The sequence below is a fragment of the Budorcas taxicolor genome, chromosome 2 (assembly GCF_023091745.1).
Source record: "Budorcas taxicolor isolate Tak-1 chromosome 2, Takin1.1, whole genome shotgun sequence".
Taxonomy (NCBI): Eukaryota; Metazoa; Chordata; class Mammalia; order Artiodactyla; family Bovidae; genus Budorcas; species Budorcas taxicolor.
Window position 1 is genome coordinate 16,538,555 of NC_068911.1, and position 19,131 is coordinate 16,557,685.

At 47.8% G+C, this 19,131-nt stretch overlaps 2 protein-coding genes across 2 annotated transcripts; one reads left to right on the forward strand and one right to left on the reverse strand.

The window, feature by feature from the left end:
* Window positions 1-1,352: 1,352 nt before the first annotated feature.
* On the forward strand, window positions 1,353-4,885 carry ASPHD1 (aspartate beta-hydroxylase domain containing 1). The gene is made up of 3 exons (XM_052636023.1): window positions 1,353-2,295; window positions 4,144-4,257; window positions 4,776-4,885. The coding sequence occupies exons 1-3, from the start codon at window positions 1,416-1,418 to the stop codon at window positions 4,883-4,885; spliced, it is 1,104 nt and encodes a 367-aa protein (XP_052491983.1). The 5' UTR covers window positions 1,353-1,415.
* Window positions 4,886-5,221: 336 nt separating this feature from the next.
* KCTD13 (potassium channel tetramerization domain containing 13) lies at window positions 5,222-18,883 on the reverse strand. Its single transcript, XM_052662635.1, has 6 exons — window positions 18,483-18,883; window positions 16,947-17,116; window positions 8,767-8,856; window positions 8,625-8,677; window positions 7,747-7,942; window positions 5,222-5,927 (listed from the first exon to the last, which is right to left on the reverse strand). Exons 1-6 carry the CDS (start codon window positions 18,724-18,726, stop codon window positions 5,691-5,693), a joined length of 990 nt encoding a protein of 329 aa, XP_052518595.1. The 5' UTR covers window positions 18,727-18,883; the 3' UTR covers window positions 5,222-5,690.
* Window positions 18,884-19,131: the final 248 nt, after the last annotated feature.

A 19,131-nucleotide genomic window follows, 5' to 3' on the forward strand; every position in this document is an offset into this window, starting at 1 on the left:
AGCCAGGGTCGTAATCCTCACTCCCGCGGCCCCTAGGGGAAGCGAAAGAAACTCTGGTCCCAGCAGTAATTATACCTCCTCCCCCAACCATTCCAGCATATTTGAAAGCTGAATCTTCTCTTCCTGGGGTGCCCAGTGGGGCAGCGTAGCTGGATTCGCGCTTGCTCAGCCTCCCAGTATGCCCCCGGCTTACTTCCAGACCCTTTCAGAGGAGCTCATGTGGAATGGGCTTTCCCTTCCTCCAGAAGAATGACAGGTTCCTACGTTTGTGAGAAGTCTAAGGGGTGACAGGCTGGGACCTGGGGAGGGGAGACACCCCCCCCCCCCCCCCAACGTACAACACACCCCAGCCAGCTGTCTGGCGGCTTCAACTTTGATTTTTTTTTCTTTTTTCTCCTGATCTCCTCACACTAGGCCTCCGGAACGCCCTTTTCAGCACCACCAGAAAGGACAGCTCTTCTCGGCCCCGCCCGAGCTGGCCTGGCCCGCGGCGCGGCGGGCGATTGGCTGCGGCCACCTTCAGTATTAATCTGGCTCCCGCCGGGGGCTGGCTCTCGTGAAGGCGAAGGGGGAGGTGGAGTAACAGGCCGACTGGTCTGGAGATCGGCTGACCCATCGACAGGCCGCAGCATCCCTGTCCGCAGACCGCGAGCGCCTGCCTTGTCGATCAGTCCTCGCCCTCGCCCCGCCCCTTAGCTTGCCACACCCCTCTCAGGCCCCGCCCTTTCTTTTCGCATTGCGGGGCGCTGGAGGTTGGCGCTGTGCCCCCGGCGCCGCACGTGGCGGCCCGTAGGGGCCGGGGGAGGCAAATCTGGAGACGGACCCCCCCCCCCACCAGCCCCTCGACCCCAACCCGCCTGAGTTGCGGTTGCCACTGGGCGAGGGCGGGGGTCGCCAAGCTGAGAGGACTGTGGGGAGGGGTGACGTCAGGGTGAGTGGGAGCCAAGAAAGGAACGAGTAGGAGAGAGGTGGGGAGGGGGTAGCGGGAGAGAGAGAGAGAAGCCGTGGGTTGGGTCGAATGAGAAGCGAGGGCAGGCAGGAGACAAGGGGAAGGAAAGAGAGAGAAGTCGCTGCAGAGGACGGCTGACTGCGTTCCCTTCCCGGGGCTGCGGGTCCAAGTGGGGGTAGGAAGTGCTGTCTGGGGAAGCTGGAAGGGCAGCGGGCAGGGGGAGGAAAAGAGAGAGCGAAAAGAGGTGGGGTGGGGGCGGTGGTGGAGGAGGGGAGAGGAAAGGAGTAGGGGAGACAGGAGAGACTGACGGGAGAGAGGAAACTGCCGGAAGGAGAAAGAAGAGGAGAGAGGCAAAATAGAAAGAAGAGAGTTGGAAAGAAGGGTTAGAGGTACAGGAAGGGAGGGAGAAAGGAGAAGGTACACGGTGGCAACAGGACCTCAGAAGGACAGAGAATCAAGAGTAGGAATGTGGCGAGGAAGCAGCACAGGGGGTAGCCAGGGAGCAGCCATGGAGGGAACCGGTGGAGAACTGGGGGGACAGGGGAACTGGGGTCTGAAGGATGGCCCAGGCCTCTTGGCCAGGGCCTCCCTGCCCATCATGCCTGCATGGCCATTGCCTCTGGCCTCTTCTGCCCTTACCCTGCTCCTTGGAGCCCTCACTTCCCTTTTCCTCTGGTATTGCTACCGCCTGGGCTCCCAAGACATGCAGGCCCTGGGGGCTGGAAGTCGGGCTGGGGCTGTTGGTGGTAGGCCTGGAGGGTGCTCTGAAGCGGGCAGGCCAAGTCCAGGCCGCTCTGGAGAGTCCAGAGAAGGACCCAGGACGGAAGGCCTAATGAGCCGTCGCCTTCGGGCCTATGCCAGGCGCTACTCTTGGGCAGGGATGGGTAGGGTGAGGCGGGCAGCTCAGGGTGCCCCCAGCCCAGGGGGAGGGCCAGGGGTCCTGGGCATCCAGCGCCCAGGCCTGCTTTTCCTGCCAGACTTGCCCTCTTCCCCCTTCGTGCCCCGGGAGGCCCAGAGGCACGATGTGGAGCTCCTGGAGAGCAGCTTCCCAGCTATCCTGCGGGACTTTGGGGCTGTGAGCTGGGACTTCTCAGGGACGACTCCTCCGCCTCGGGGCTGGTCCCCACCCCTGGCCCCTGGGTGCTACCAGCTCCTGCTATACCAAGCAGGCCGCTGCCAACCCAGCAACTGCCGCCGGTGCCCAGGGGCCTATCGGGCACTGAGGGGGCTGCGAAGCTTTATGAGTGCCAACACCTTCGGCAATGCTGGCTTCTCCGTCCTCCTGCCTGGCGCCCGGCTTGATGGCCGCTGTGGGCCCACTAATGCCCGCGTCAGATGTCATCTGGGTAAGTGGATGCTGCTTACAGACCACCTCCTTGCCTCCACGATTTCCCCTCCAGACTCTCTCCTTTGCCATCATAGCTTTCTACACTGTGATTCTGATCATGCCTTTCTTCTCAGAAATCTTCCATGACTCCCTATTGCCTACAGCAGCATTTGAGTTTCAATGATCAGAAAGCCATCTTCACAAGGTTCCCACAGTCATTTACCACCTGTCCTGTTTCTTCATATTGACTCCCCCTCATGTTTTACTTATTAGAAGGCATCTGTATAGAACAATGATGATCAGTTATTATTTGCCCTAAATAGAAGTTATTCAAAAGACAAGTTTAAACTTTAAAAAAAAAAGCTTGAAAACTTCTAGCAAAATCTTCTAGTCTGAGACTGAAGCCTACATTCTCCTCCTTTAAAAAGGAGCAATGTTGGGAATTCCTCAGCAGTCTAGTGGTTGTAAATGTTGCTAAGTTGTGTCCGACTCTTTTGCGACCTCGTGGACTGTAGCCTGCCAGGCTCTTCTGTCAATGGGGTTTCCCAGGCAAGAATACTGGAGTGGGTTGCCGTTTCCTTCTCCAGGGAATAAAACCCAGGGGTAAAACCCACGTCTGACCCAGGGGTAAAACTCACGTCTCCTGCATTGGTAGGCAGAATCTTTACCACTGAGCCACCAGGGACTTTGTATTTTCATTGCTGAGGGCCTGGTTTTGATCCCTGGTCAAGGAACTAAGATTCTACAAGCCACATGGTGCAGTCCAAAATAAAAAAAAATAAAAAGCAGCAATGTTAGTAGGGGTGTTAAAGTTATGGTAGCATCAAACTGAGATTTTCTTTTCAGTGTTTTAAAGGTTGAAAGAAAATGAGGAAAAAAAACCAATCCCTCATTTTCTGATTGATAAGTTATTTAATGCTATGACCTCGTTTTGCCTACTCCTGTGCTACCAGTTGAATGTGTTCTATACTTTAAAGCACACTGGCTTTGAAGAGCCTGGATCAAGTTCAGCTCTTTTCTCTCTTCTCCCACCTGTTCCCTTCTTTCCCTTCCTTTCCACCATGCCCTAAATTATGAAGGCCTTCTGGCTGGTCCTGGCAGATGCCACACGCATGCTGTTAACCTAGGATGTCTTTCCCCCTTTACCTCCTCCTGGAAAACTCCTAATTAGCCTTCTCAATTCACACTTTCAAATGTCACACCTCCTCCGGGATGTCCTCCTATTCCCCATTACTTGAGTTGGCTCCTCAGTTTTCTGCACCCCACTGTGTGGTCTTCGGCAGGATGGAGCCCTTTGCTTTATACTTTTTGGGGAGAGAGGACCTAACACAAGAGAGGGTTCTTGAGTTAAACTGACAGAAGCTAACGAAGGGAGGCTGGTTCCTTTAGAAACCCTTCCCTTTTCTCTGAAACAGAACAGATTGCGCTTTGCACTGTGTTTCCCATCTCCTAGCATTTCCTCTCATCCACTACTGTATTGTAATTTTACATGGGTCACTTTCTAGAGAGCTAGGGAACACCATTTGTTGTTGTGTTGTCCAGTTGCTAAGTCATGTCCGACCCTGCGACCCCAGACTACAGCCTGCCAGGCTCCCCTGTCTCTCACTATCTCCCAGAGTTTGCTCAGATTCATGTCCATTGAGCCAGTGATGCTATTTATCCATCTCATCCTCTGCTACCCCCTTCTCCTTTTGCCTTTAATCTTTCCCAGCATCAGGGTCTTTTCCAGTGAGTCAGCTCTTTGCCTCAGGTGGTCATAAAACCATAGAACCTGGCTTGTAAAATTCTCAGATTCTGTTTTTTGACTCAGAGGGGTGGGCCTCTTCAACGGAGGCAGGAATTTGGAGGTCTGCATCTCTTTCTACAGGCCTGAAGATTCCCCCTGGTTGTGAGCTGGTGGTCGGGGGAGAGCCCCAGTGCTGGGCTGAGGGACACTGTCTTCTGGTGGATGACTCCTTCCTATACACAGTGGCTCATAATGGTAATGGGGCTCCCATTCTGCCAGGAGGGATGAGGGACTGAAGAGTGAAGGGGATTAGACTATAGAGGCTACAGAATTGGACCCAGCTGGCTTCCTGTCCTACACCACTATTTCCCAGTTGCATGACCTTAAACAAGTCACATGATTTCTCCAATCACCTGGAAAACAGGGCAACCCCCTTCTTTGTCAAGTGACTGTAAGGATTAAATAAGCTAATGTAGGTGCACAGCCAAGTGGTTCGTGGCACCAGACCCTCGACCTGACCACCTGGTTTCCTGTCCTCCCTCTGGCACTTACTAGAAGTATGATCTCAGGCAAGTTACTTAACCTCTTTGTGCCTCAGTTACTTTGCATAAAACGGGAATGCTTATGGTACTATCTCCTAGTTTTGATGATTAACAGCTAATACATATAAGGGATTAGAACAGTGACTGGCACTTAGAGAGTATTTGGTAAGTGCTCTGGCCTGTAAGTACTTAATATCAGCTGCTCTGCTGTCTCCACCCCACGTGCCCTAGGCTCTCCCGAAGATGGGCCTCGAGTGGTCTTCATCGTGGACCTCTGGCATCCCAATGTGGCTGGGGCCGAACGCCAGGCTCTCGACTTTGTCTTCGCACCAGACCCTTGAAGGAAGATGTTCCTTTCAGACATCCGGGCTGGAGAGAGGCTGCACTCAGGGATGGCTTGAGTGCTAGCCAAGACGGCCTCTCCACTGCAGGGGGTGGGGTGGGGCTGAGGGTGGGAACTGGCTGAAATATAGATTTTAAATCCTCTCCTGACTACTTTCTTCCCAGCTACCAGCCCAGGGAAAGGCTGGGGGCAAAGGTCTGTTATCCAGGTCTCTCCCTAAACAAGCCATTTCCCCGGGAGCCAGCACCAGACCCTCAACTCGACTTTATTCCAATAATTTAATAGAAAATTAAAATAATAAATAATATGAAACAAATTGGGAAGATGCTGAGCTGGTGCAGGCCCAGGTCAGCCTAGTATTAAGGAAGTAGGGAGAGTGGTGGGAAGGAGGAGGGAGCAAACAAGCCTGCGCAATGGTGAGGAGGTGGCTCAGAACGCGGTGGGTGTTATTACGGGCTGGCTTGACACTTTGGCGTGTTAAGATGTACTAAAAAAAGAGAAAGGTAATTCTAAATCCTTCTAAACCAGCTGGTGAGGGGAGAGGGCAGGACAAGGATGGGGATGAAGGATGGAACGTAGGCCTTCTGAAGGCCTCTGAGGGGAGGGGCTGGAATGTACCGTGTGGTTAGCAATGAGGCGGGAATAGATGGAAAAGGGCCAAAGTGAACTGTACCATGTGATGAAGGGACGGAAGGGAGACCCACGACTTGGCCAGCAAAGCCGGGGCAAAGATCTGGGAAGGGGAGGAGGAAAAGAGAGAGGGACTTGGGTCCCAGTGGCTAGAGGAAAATTCAGGGCAAAATTCAGTCCTTGAAGACAATCTGTTGGCCGTGAGGACGCTCATCGTGGGTGATGTGGCGCCGGACGTGGATCCTGCGGACACGGTGCTCTCGGTTCTCCTCCTCCTCCCCTCGGCTGGCCCCACCACCTCCAGCTGCACCCCCTGTGGCCTCCAGGAGGGCTGGGTCTGGGCCTCGGGGAGTCTCGTAGATCAGGATGTTCAGGGTCTCCTCAAAGATCCGGGCTTCTGGGAATTCCACCTGCAAAGGCCAGCAACCCCCAGGTCCCTCCTTCTGGCCCGACTATACAGCCATCCCCTCCCCCAGGCTGCTCTTGCATTGGCAGGCCTCCTAGCCTGTGCAGTCGCCTAGCCTCTACAGTCACAGGTTCCTCGAGCCTGGACTGTCCTCTTTGCAATGTCTTTACTCAGCAAAGTCATGCTTATGCTGTGAAGTCCAGCTCTGAAGTCAGGCAGAGTTATTTGCTTTGTCCTTTGTTGCTAGGTCTCTTGGTTGTTTTTTTTTTTCATTTGACAAATATTTACTGAGTGACTGCACAGTACCAGGCATTATTCGAGGCACTGGGGAATATAGCTGTGAATAAAACAGGCAAACTTCCTGTCCGCAGGAAGTTTACATTCTAGGATGAGGACCCAGACATGCATGTAATAAGATATAAAATGTCAGATGATGATAAATGCTTTGGAAAAGTTATAGCAGGAAAAGGGGAGGAATGTTACCACTTTAAAGACAGAGCTCAGAGAAGGCCTCACTGAAGTGACATTTGACCAACAGCCAAAGGAAGGGAGGGAAGGAACCAGACGGAGAACTAGAGATCAGTCTGAGAAGAGAACAGCAAGTATAAGAATTCTGGGGCAGGAGTGTGCTTAGTGTATCTTTAGATCAGCAGCAAGGCCAAGCAATGAGGCAGAGTGAAGAAGAGTAGAAAGGGAAGAAGAGGTAGTTAAGGGTTCCCTTTGTGTGACTTGGAGAGATATAAACAACAAAACTTTAATGAGCTGCATTCTCATTACTGGTTTATCTTCCTGTCTTCCCAACTACAGAGGAAGCTACTTGGAAACTGGGTTATTCATTCATTCATGCATTCAATAAATGTTTCCTAGCTTCTGTAGTGTGATAAAAGCCTGGCTAGTGCTAGAGAGATAGGGGAAAAAAAGATATAGCTCTGTTCTCAAGAAGCTAACCCCTTGCTGTTGAAGTAAACACCCTCCACAGTCCCATCCCCAGCAGACTACAATCAATGCTGTCTTTAGCTGCGAGGCGGGTAGGACCAACTTTTCTGGGGTGGTTGTCTTGAAAATTCTTGGGCTAAGTTGTCCCAAAGAAAGTGATGCTTGGCTTAGGTCTTAAAGATTAAGCACAAGTTCACAAGCAGACAGGAATGAGGAAATATAATCCTAAGAGGGAATGGTGTGTGCAAAGGCCGTGAGGTGTGAAATAGCACTGGGTGCTTAGAGACTTCCAAGATCTGTGTATCTGAGGCACACCCTTCTTGTCAAGGTCAGAGGGACCAGGGTGATAAGATCTTCAGGGACAGATGTCATGACAGAGGGCTTGTTTTTCACTCAGCATCTCATTTACCTTGGTTTCAAGCCTCTTGCAGTGCTTAGAAAGTCTCTGATGATGGTTGCCATGGAAATAACTCAAGGCCTACAATCTCAGTGTGTTCCAAATACTTGAAGTTTTAAGAACCTACTCTGGGTCATTAGATCCTTCTGAAAGTCTAATGACAGGTACGGTCCTTCTATACAGAAGAATGCACACACAAAACCCCAAACCACATATTCTTTCAAGATAGCCTTGAAACTCAACTGGCCTACATTAAGAATCCCATTCTAATCCAACACCCTCCTTTCACAGATAGAGAAGCAGAGACCCACAGAAAGTTAAGATGACTTACCCAAGGTTACAGAAATATGACCCCCAAAACTTGAAACTCCAGCTCCTGACTCCCACTGTTGGAATTCCCAGGCCTGACTGGATGAGTTGCCTCTGTCCAGGGTGCTGATCCTGCCCACCACCACAGCCCTCCCTGACCAGGCCCCGAATCCCATCTGACCTTGGTCTGCTTCTTCTCCGTGGCATAGACAATGGAGGTGCAGCACACCTCGGCGATTTTGCGGCCCTGCCCGTAGAAAGACCAGCAGCAGATCTCGTCCCCCAGAACATCCTTGAGGAAAAGCAGCCGCCCGTGGAAGCGCAGGGCCAGTTTGTCAAACAGCTCGATGTTCTTAAGTAGGTTGTCATCTGAAGTGCTGAGGACCAGGGGGGCCAGGAGGCCTCAGCACGACGGGCTTCCTTCCCTCTGTTCTGCAACCCACCCCCCTTACCTCAGCTTTAGGGGCCCTGAGAGCCAGCACTCTGGTCCTGCCTAGGAGGTTGGTGCCCAGCAGGCCTTGGGAAGGAAGCAGCATTTGTTCAGCAAGTTCCAGCACAGCAGTGGGATCTGCCCGTGCAGGTTCCGGAGGCAAGCGGCCTCACCAGACATTCTCGCTCCACCCCCTTTTAACTGACACTGAGCAAATTACTTCACCTCTTGCTCCCTCAATGGCCTCATCTGTAAAATGGAGATCACAACAATAACTACTTCCAACGACTTTGAGGTTCCTGTGAGTAAATGTATATAAAGCGCTTAGAGCCATGCCTCTTACAAAGCAAGCACTTAGGAAATGCTACTCATTATCATCTAATCCTCACTGGGACCCTAGTTCACTGATAAAACTGAAGCTCAAAAAAAAAAAAACCACAACCAACCCAAAACCTGAAGCTCACAAGTGAAAATGACCTCTCCAAAGTCCCCAGGGGATAAGTGGCAGAGCTGGAATTTGCATCCAGGCAGGATTCTTTCCATACCCTGTGTGGCCATAACCCTCCCCGTGGGTTATGCTGGAGCCCAGGGTTCCACCCACTGCACTTCCCCACCTCCGAGGGGGTCACCTGGTGTAGGAGTACTTGTTGTTACTGCGGTTGTGCAGGAGCTTCACCACGGGCTGTTGGGGAAAAGAGGGTGGAGAAGGGTGGGGGTCAGGCGGCCAGGACAGGCGCCCAGCCTCCACCCTACAGGGCTCAGGGGCCTCACCTTGGAGGTGCTGGCCAGGAGCTGCTGCTCCTCCCGGGGAGATGTCACCGTGGGGATGAGGCACAGCGGGGACACGTTCTCCCTTTTTTGCTGGAGAAGAAGCGGAAGGTGATTAACAGCACAACCAAAGGTCACTCGCTCCCCTAAGAGCCTTCCAACACTGCTTGTTGCTACTGGGGAAGAAATCCAGACTCCTCAGGGTCCACGTGTGAGCCCTCTGACCTCGGCTCTGCCACTCTCCCCCGCCTGCCGGGCTGAGCCCCGCTTGCTCCTTTCTGCATCCAGTTTGTACCCCCCTTTGCTGCTGCCACTTCCAGCAATGGCCAGCACGCAGCTGTCTGCGTGGCTGGCCCCTTCATGCCATTCAGGTATCAATGCGACTAGTGCCCCTAGGAGGGTACCAGTCCTCCTCCCTGGGCTCCCTGGCTAATTAGCCCCCTCTACTTCTTCCTTTTCACACTCTCCATTCACTTTCTTCATGGCACTCAGGTCCTCACATTTTCTCATTTTTTGGTATATTTGCTCATAGTCTCTGTCTAGAGAATAAATACCTAGTACACAGTAGATGCTCAATAAATATCTGTTGAATGAATGAACTGGGCTGGGTGGGAGGTTGGAGGGAGAATTAGAGCCAGACACAGAGGTTTCTTTTCTCTTCTCTGCCTTTGAGAATCTTCATGCCAAAACCCCTCTCACCTCCCCCAACCTAAAAACTAGGTGTGCGATTCTAATACAAATTCCAGAATTTTTTTTTTTTTAGAAACACCTAAGACTTCTACTAAAATTAACATGGAAGAACAATCAAGAAAGAGGAGATTGACCCTCCCAGATATTAAAATATCTTACAAAGCCACAATAATGAAAACAGTGTAGGTCTTGTGTGGAAACAAACAAAAAATGAAATACAATAGAGAACTTGGAAACAGACTGATATATCTATATATATATAAAATGAAAACTGACATTTACAGAGAGCACATCACAAATCAGTGAGGGCAAGTGTGTATTAGTTATTGCTGTGTAACATTGCTCCAAAACCAAACAGCTTAAAACAACAACAAATACTTATTATCCATTTCTGTGGGTCAGGAATTCAGGAATGGCTTAGCTGAATGCTTTTGGCACGGGGTCTCTCATGAGGTTACTGTCAAGTCAGCTGGGGTTGCAGTAATCTGAGGCTGTCTTCATCTGGAGGATTTGTTTTTCACAAAGCTTATTCATATGGCTGGCAAGTTCCTGCTGGCTACTGGCAGGAAATATTTGATCCCTGTCATTCGGACCTCTGTGATGGGTTACTTGAGTGTCCTCACAATATGGCTGCTGGCTTCTCCAGAGCAAATAATCCAAAAGAGAGCAAAGTAGAGGCCTTTTTTTTTTTTTTTAATATTTATTTATCTGGCTGCATTGGTCTTAGTTGCAGCACGTGGGATCTTTCATTCTGGCACACAGGCTCAGGAGCTGTGACACTCGGGTTCAGGAGTTGCCCTGGAGCATGTGGGATCTTAGTTCCCTGACCAGGGATTGAAACTGTGTTCCCTGCAATCCAAGGCGGATTCTTAACCACTGGGTCACCAGAGAAGTCCCCTCACAGTCTTTTATGATATAGTTTTGTTAGCCCTATTCAATGTGGAAGGGAACAACACAAGGGAATGAATGCTAGGGAATAAGAATCACTGAGGATTGCCTTGGAGGATGACTCCACAATCCATCTTTTGGCCCCCATAGATTCAAATCCCTCCCATATGCAAAACATACTCACCACCTCTTCCTAAGATTGCCCCAAAGTCCCATTCCATTACAGTGCTGATGCACAGAAGTTGGTGATTCTTCGTTACAGCTCTTGGCTCTGACCTGAATCATCCTTCCTTTTCCATGAAAGATAATCCATGCTTGCAGCTCCATAGTTAATTTTTTTTTAACTTTTTCTTGTATATTGGAGTATAGGCAATTAACAATGTTGTGATCATTTCAGTGCAGCTCTATAGTTTCTTTAGCCTGCTTTTTGCCCATACAACTTTTGGAAGTCCAAAGGTTTCTTTTCCTCTTGTATTGTCTCTGTCCCTTTAAGTCTAAGCTGGCAGTGTTTCTGCCAATATAATTCCCTTAAAAACTTAATGGATGTCTTATGACTCATTGGAAAAGACCCTGATGCTGGGAAAGATTGAAGGCAGGAGGAGAAGGGGACAACAGAGGATGAGATGACCTGATGACATCACCAACTCGATGGACTTGAGTTTGAGCAAGCTCCTGGAGTTGGTGATGGACAGGACAGCCTGGTGTGCTGCAGTCCATGGGGTCACAAAGAGTCGGACACGACTGAGTGACTGAACTGAACTGTGAGTCCAGGGTTCAGTTCATTAGACAAAAACCACACCCACAACAGCTTTGTGAGATGAGCTCTTCTCTACTTTGAGCTTATGCTGAGACTGCTGCCTGACAATAGCTTTAAGCTTCTTAGAAGAGCTATCATTTGAATGAATGATTCTGAGGCATCTTCTTGGATATTCTGAGGTCTTTTAACAAAGAATTTTACAATCGCATCCTTAGCTTCATCTTTCAGTTCAGTTCAGTTCAGTTCAGTCGCTCAGTCATGTCTGACTCTTTGCGACCCCATGAATCACAGCACACCAGGCCTCCCTGTCCATCATCAACTCCCAGAGTTCGCTCAAACTTAAATCCATCAAGTTGGTGATGCCATCCAGCCATCTCATCCTCTGTAGTCCCCTTCTCCTCCTGCCCCCAATACCTCCCAGCATCAGAGTCTTTTCCAATGAGTCAACTCTTTGCATGAGGTGGCCAAAGTACTGGAGTTTCAGCTTTAGCATCATTCCTTCCAAAGAAATCCCAGGGCTAATCTCCTTCAGAATGGACTGGTTGGATCTCCTTGCAGTCCAAGGGACTCTCAAGAGTCTTCTCCAACACCACAGTTCAAAAGCATCAATTCTTCGGTGCTCAGCTTTCTTCACAGTCCAACTCTTAAATCCATACATGACTACTGGAAAAACCATGGCCTTGACTAGATGGACCTTTGTTGGCAAAGTAATGTCTCTGCTTTTGAATATGCTATCTAGGTAGGTCGTAACTTTTCTTCCAAGGAGTAAGCGTCTTTTAATTTCATGGCTGCAATCACCATCTGCATGATTTTGGAGCCCCCAAAAATAAAGTCTGACACTGTTTCCCCATTTATTTCCCATGAAGTGATGGCTTCATCTTAAGACAATATCATATTGAGAATGCCCTGTATTTTTTCTTTGCCAGGAAGCCATTTGTTAATTTTAACATCAGTTGTTATTTGAAAGGCTGGGAATGTTCAAGCACCACTCCCCACCCCCTGTGCCAAATTACTGGCTCCTTTGTGTTCAATTTCCTTTTGCTTACCCTCTTTTCTTTTGTTTTAGTATAAGCAATAAGAAACCTGTGGCACCTAACATTGTCTGGAAATTTCTTTGTTAGATCACCCAGTTCATTAGGAATGTTTTCTACTTTCTATTAATATATTACCATCAGAGACAGTGTTGCTACTTCTGCCACTACATAACAAGGATCCCCTTTCCACCACTTTCCAGGAAACACATTCCACACTGCAGCCTCCTCAAAGGTCATCAGACTTCTATGAATACTCTAAAGCTTTTTAGGCTTTTCTTAATAGTTTTCTCAAAGTCCTTCCAATTTCTGCCCACTCTGCAGTTCTAAAGCCACTCCCACATTTTAGGTTTTGTTTTGGCAGAATTGCATTCCAGATACCACAATCTGTTATCTGTTACTAGGTAATAAATTAGTACAAATTTAGCGGCTTAAAACAATAAACATTTATTATCTATCTCACAGTTTCTGTGGGTTGGGAACTTGAGCTCGGCTTAGTTAGGTGGTCCTGGCCCAGGGTCTCTCGTAAAGTTTGAGTCCACTGTTGACCAGGGTTGTAGTTATCTAAAAACTTGAATGGGCTTAGAGGATCCAATTCTGGGATAGTTCACCCATTTGGCTGAGAGTTCATGCTGGCCATGAGCAGGAGGCTTCAATTCCTCACCAAGTGGATGTCTGCCTAGGGCTGCTTGAATATGCTCACAAGGCATCTGGCTTCCCCACAGTGAGTGATCTGAGAGAGGCAGAAGCTGATATGTCTTTTAAGACCTAGCTTTAGAAGTCACACACTATCACCTCTGCAATCTCCAACTGGTTACACAGGTCAGCCCTATCCAGTGTGGGAAGGGACTGAACAAGAACCTGAATAAAAGCAATAGGCAAAAAAAATTGCTGGTGGCTCTCTCGGACACTGGCTACCACAGATTGTGTAGTAGATGGCACTGTCCGGTCCACGGAGGACAAAAAAGTTAAATCCCTTCATAATTCACATTACTACAGTGAATTCCATATACAAAAGATAAAACTATAAAGCTAATAAAAAATACAGAATAAACTTAAGATCCTACAAGGATCTTGTGGGGAAAAAAAAAAAAGAGGAATTTGAATATATTAAACTCAAGAGTCTCTCCAGTTGACAATGAAAAGCATTTTATAAATAATCCCATGTAATGTTGAATGAATTATAATTATTCTACAACACTAATGAAATTATTGATTCTGGTGAGAATTAACAATTGTGTGGTTGATAGATAACTGCCATTCATAAAGTACCTGCATTACTTTATAGTTCGCAACAAAGGAATGGAACTACAATGAAGGATCAAACCATCACCACCTGAATCTAGTGGCCAATTCTGAGCATCAGTAATGATGGGTTATACTAACAATACTATACGTCTTTATGTAACACAGTATGAAATATACAACATTACTTAAAATGTTTTCTAATCAAAATTTTTCATATCAAGCCTTTCAATCTACCATCTAGTTTAGAGAAACTCAAGATAGGATAAGGGTTAACAAACCAAATCAGGCAAATCTGGAAAGTAGGTCATTGTGCAGGACAACTGGTGGTCAGTATTATGAGAAAAGAACTGCTTTGGGTTGGAAAAATAACATAATAACCAGATGTAATGCAAGGATCTAGACTGGATTGGTTTAGATGTGAACCAGCTATGACAGACATTTCTGGAACAAATGGAGAAATTTGTACATGCCCTTGATGTTAGATAAAATTTCACTGACATGGAAAGATGGCAATTATTAACAAACAAAAAAAGCAGATTACAAAGCAGTACATACACCATAATCATATTTTGACAAACACACTCACACAGGAAAAGACCTGGAAGAGTATTTGCTGCTTTTATTTTTTTTTTCATCTGTGTTTTCTGAATTTCTACAATACTTATATATGCTTTAAAAATAATAAATGGTTATGTATAATTTTTTAAAAAATCAACAATTTCTGTTCGACAACAGACATCACAGATAGATGACATTCTAAGTGAAATGATTGGCAACATAGAAAACTGACCAGAAATTATTATCTGAAACAGACTTTCTCAACTGGGGTTCCTTATTGAATATCAAAACCCAGCAAATAATCTGAGTAACTATTTTCTCAACTCTTCTGAAAATGTCAGATAAATAGTACCATTCTATATGCACAGGAGAAGTTAATTTATTATGTAAAGTATATGCCCTAGAATAATAGGGCTTAATTCTCTCTAGGAACTAAACTATGTAAGAATCTCCAGCAAAGTAACAAGAAAAAGGAAACTCAATAGAAAATTTGGTAAAGAATAAGACTTGGCAACTCACAGAAGGGGAAACCAAAAACGCTAGTGTGACTACATGAAAAGATGCTTAATCTACTTAATCAGAAGCATGCATATTAAAATTAGATCACTCTATACCAATCAGATGGACAAAATTAGAATGCTGGGTGATGCCATGAGCTGTTGAAGATATGTAGAAATGGGATTCCTTATGCACTGCTCATCAACAATATAATGTGCTACAGCCATTCGGGAGAGTAATCAGATGATACTTGCTGAAATTCATCTGTATGTGTCCTGTGGCCCAGCAATTCCAATCCCAGCTACAATCATGCGAAACATTGGTCCAGGACCCACGAGGGCACAGGTACAAAGATGCTCATTGTGGCATCGTCTGTGGGGGCAGGAAGCAGGAGGCAATCTAGGTCTCCAACCTCAGAGCAATGTATAAACAAAATATTACGAATGCACATCAGATTCCTGTGCAGCAGTTAGAAGCAAAGAACTAAATGTATGTACAGCAGCATGAACGGAACTTGGAAAAAGTGCTGAATTCAGAAACAGAACACACAATCCACAGCTCAAAGCCATTTACGGAAATCTTAAATGCTTATGTATACAAAGCAACACTTTATAGGTTTTCAAGGGTACAAACATAATCCAAGCAAACATATTGAAACGTTAGAACTGGAGGGGTACTTATGAGGACAAGGGAAGTGGGCAGGGGATCAGTAATGAAGGGAAAATGAAAAGTGAAAAGATCTGCAGAGACTAAAGATGTTTAAGTGCACACTGAGAAGTATGATGAACTCAATACTCTGAACCTGAATCTTAAAAACAAAACCCCAAACCTCTAAACACACACACATATTCTAGCTGAGTGGGCTGGGGATGGAACAGCCTTGAGAAAACTTTGAAAGAAGGCAGCTGGAGCACAGAAGAAAAAGTACTGTACTTGGGAGTCAGATAAACTGGGGTTGTCTTGGAGCTCTGTTGGTTAAACAGTTCTTTGACCCTGGATATATCCCCAGGTTCCCTCATGTTTCCTTTTGTCAAACAAATGTACAAGGAGGTAACAGATCCTAACCACAGTGGATATGAGATAACATTAGATACATGTAAAGCTACCAAACAGGAATGCACTTCCAAAGTCATCTAGTTTAATGTTTTTTCAACTGCAAGTGGTAACCCATAATGGCCATGAAATAAATTTAATGGGTCGCAAATAGCATTAGAAAGAAAGAAAACTTATCAGAGTCTATTTCACTAAAAGTATCATTTTATAGAACTCTTACTTCAGTTACTTAAGTGAGTGAAAGTCACTCAGTCATGTCCGACTCTTTGCGACCCCATGGACTATATAGTCCATGGGATTCTCCAGGCCAGAATGCTGGAGTGGGTAGCCTTTCCCTTCTCCAGGGATCTTCCCAACCCAGGGATTGAACCCAGGTCTCCTGCATTGCAGGTGGATTCTTTACCAGCTGAGCCACCTGGGAAGCCCTTGGTTATATAAAGATGAATATAAAAATGCATTTTTCTCTATGAGGTGCAGTCAAAAAACTTGAAAAACAAACACAGCTATTGCCCAAAGGAATTTTATATTTTTGGATTTCAAGGACTAATAAGTATTCCCCAAGACAACAAAAAGTTGTTCATAGTTGCCACTTTTTAATATATAAAGGGCATCAAAAAAGAAACTCTTATAAGCTACTAATATCATATCATAAAAGAAAGGACACTTTTAACATTGTAAAAATAGAACAGAATAAAAGATTCTGTGAAACTCACTACATCGCACATATTTTTCTCATTTCCTTATCTTCTGGAACATGAGAACAGAATGCCAGAGGTAGGAATTGACTCACTCAAGGTCACTCAGTCAGCAGTAGGGGAGGTGACATTAACCCATATCTCCTGGCTGTCCTTTCCAACCTCTTTTCCTTAGAATTCTAAGAGATCCCCAGAAGAGAAGCCCAGCAGATGGGGCTCTGGAACCGCCAACCCTGTTTTATCAGGAGGGGCTGCTTCTACAGTATTTCATTGCTAGAAAAAAAAGTTACTTAAAGCCATGGGAGTGATGGAATGCTGCCTCCCAGGTTAGGACCAGATCATGGAGGTCATTATATCATAATTTAGATTTAGAATTTTTTTTTTTAACTTAGTGAGACAAGGGCATTACTTGGGATTGCTGAGCAAAGGAGAGAATAAATTGGGATTGTGTTTAAGGATCATTATTGCGGTGGCAGTGTAACAGTTCGACTGGCTGGGTAGAAACAGCAAGATGCAGAGAAAAGAAGTCATTCAAACAAAGCAGCAGTCTTGGCATGAGGTGGTGGTGGGATAGCAGAAATGCAGAGGACCCCCGAAATTGCTGGGGTCACAGCCAGTCAGAGTCAGGCCAGAGGCAACATTCCAGTCACTGCGCCATATTTCCTTTTGTTTTTCTTTAGTATCTTAACAGCTAACTGCTTGGGCAGCTCTCCCAGGGACATGGGCATCAGGGTGGGACTCAGGAGGTGGGGAAGGGATGCTCACCTGCAGTGCCAGCTGGCAGTCCTCAATCAGTCCCTGCACCAGGTAGTAGCGGGCTTCGCCCAGCAGCTCCCCCAGTTCTCTGGTGCTCTCAGGCAGTGGCACAGACCCGTCCCGCAGGTAGTTGAGGATTGTACCAAAATGGCGGCCACTCCGGTCAATCAGCACCCAACCTGGTGGGGTGGGGAGAGGCAGGAGAAAAGGATGGCTTTGCTGAAGGCCACAGAACTACTATATTTATGAAAAAAGGATTCCAAAGCCACAAATCTGAATACCAATCTGTCTCAGGCCTCTGCCATATCCAAGAAAATCCCTTTAAAACATCTCCAGTGAGTTCTCCCATGGGCCTTTTATTTATTTATTTTTAAAACACATCCAGCCACAGAGAATTAATTCCCTCCCAAGTCTGGTCTACACTGTGAAGGTTTTCATCATGAGAAAGTACCTACAGATAACCTTATCAATAAACTCCTAACCTCTTGTGCTAACTCTGACCACCCTATTAAGAATGTCTACCGCACCCACCAGTTCACTACTTTATAAATTTCACAGAACTTATTACTATCTGAAATCACATGCTTTGCTCTCATTTTTTGTGTTTGTTTATTGTCCCCCTACCCGCCCCACCCCACACACACAGAGAAAAAAAGCAAAACTCTGGAAAACATATCTTACCAGATTTGTTTACCAAACTATTTCTAACACTAACTGGCATTTTACAAATACTTGTTCAATAAAAAAAAAATTATTCACCTTCAGGCATATGAAGGCTGAGCGATACCTCCCCAATTTTTATTTGCCGGCTTTCATAATTCTTAACCCCTTCTGAATCACCTCCCCCTCCCCCCATCAAACTTTAAAGTTCCACTTGGGCATATGGGGGACGGAGCTGAATGCAACACTTCCAGAGGGTAAGGTTCACCTGGTGAGGAGAACTGTCCACTCTCCATTCTGGCGTCCCTGGCAAAGCAAAAGCAGCCCCCTCCTTCTACAGTCTGTATAGATAGATTCCTAGAGTGTACAGGGACCTGCGTTAGAGGAACAGAGACAGACAAAATCCTCTAACACTCCGGGATGGTTGTTGGCAGCGCTGAGGAAGAGAGCGGAACAAAAGGCTCGGCAAGTGGAAGAAACTGATGAAAATTGCCTGGAAGGATGCTGTTGCCAGTATGGCGGGTTCCCAAGTCTTTTGAGCTGAGGGGTGAAGGGTGGGAGTGTCGGTGGGACGCAGTAATGAACATTCTCAGCTGACATGTTTAATCACTTACCACTGCGCCCGGCAGAGTAGCTGGAAGGGCGGGGGGTGGCGGGTGGTCCATGTATGTTGGTTACTACTGCTGGGGGTAAAGACCGGGGGAGGAGGGAGATAATGAATGAGAAAGGGGAGATGAGATCGGATGTGGGCGCGGAGGAGGTAAGAACGAGCTGATTGGACGGTAGGAGCAAAGGGGCATGAGAAGACTAGGCGACGACAGACTAGGGAAAAGGGAGGCGGGATCTGGAGGGATGCAGGAGAGTAAGCAAGGGCAGCCCGCGTACCTCCGGCGTCAGTGAGCACCTCCGCGCGGCCGCTGAACATGGCCTTGAGCTTGGTGTCCTGTCCGGTGAGGGTGCGCAGCGTGGTGTAGTGCAACGAGCCGCCCACGTTCAGCTTCACGTACTTGCTATTCGTGGTTAGTGGCTTGAGACCGTAGGCGGCGGAGCCAGGCTCGAGACCCGAGGGCTTAGCGACCTCCAGGGACGGCGCCTCGGCCGCCGCCGGGCCCGAGGCCTCGGCGGACATGCCTGGTGGTGGCGGCGGGCAGCGACCCTAGGTTCTCTTCGCGCCCCCTGGCTGCTCCAGAGACCGAGACCTGAGCCCTCGGACCGGACCGCTGGCCCGCACGCCCCTACGCCGCCGCTACTCAGCGACACTGGCCTTCTGTCCCATCGCGCCGGTACCTCCCGGAAGCCGGGCGAGCACCTGCGCAGGCGCGTCACGGCCCCGCCCCCGACTTCGCGTGGCCTGGAGTGCGGAGCATGCGTAGTAGCCTGGGACCGTTGGGTTAGGCTGTGGCTGAGTCGGGTGCCACGCAACGTGCCCTTTGGTCGCCACTTTGGGGTCACGAAGTAAGAGGCTCTTGGCCACCTGCCTGTTGAGGAAAGCGTCGTCCCTGCCGCGTGTTTCTGCTCTCAGAGCGCTTCGTGG

Coding starts and splice junctions, on each gene's coding strand:
- ASPHD1 (XM_052636023.1), top strand. CDS start 1,416: ATGTGGCGAGGAAGCAGCACAGGGGGTAGCCAGGGAGCAGCCATGGAG. Junction 2,296..4,143: donor CCGCGTCAGATGTCATCTGG/GTAAGTGGATGC, acceptor CTCTTTCTACAG/GCCTGAAGATTCCCCCTGGT. Junction 4,258..4,775: donor ATACACAGTGGCTCATAATG/GTAATGGGGCTC, acceptor CACGTGCCCTAG/GCTCTCCCGAAGATGGGCCT.
- KCTD13 (XM_052662635.1), bottom strand. CDS start 18,726: ATGTCCGCCGAGGCCTCGGGCCCGGCGGCGGCCGAGGCGCCGTCCCTG. Junction 8,678..8,766: donor TCCTGGCCAGCACCTCCAAG/GTGAGGCCCCTG, acceptor TTTCCCCAACAG/CCCGTGGTGAAGCTCCTGCA. Junction 5,928..7,746: donor CGGAGAAGAAGCAGACCAAG/GTCAGATGGGAT, acceptor TGGCCTTTGCAG/GTGGAATTCCCAGAAGCCCG.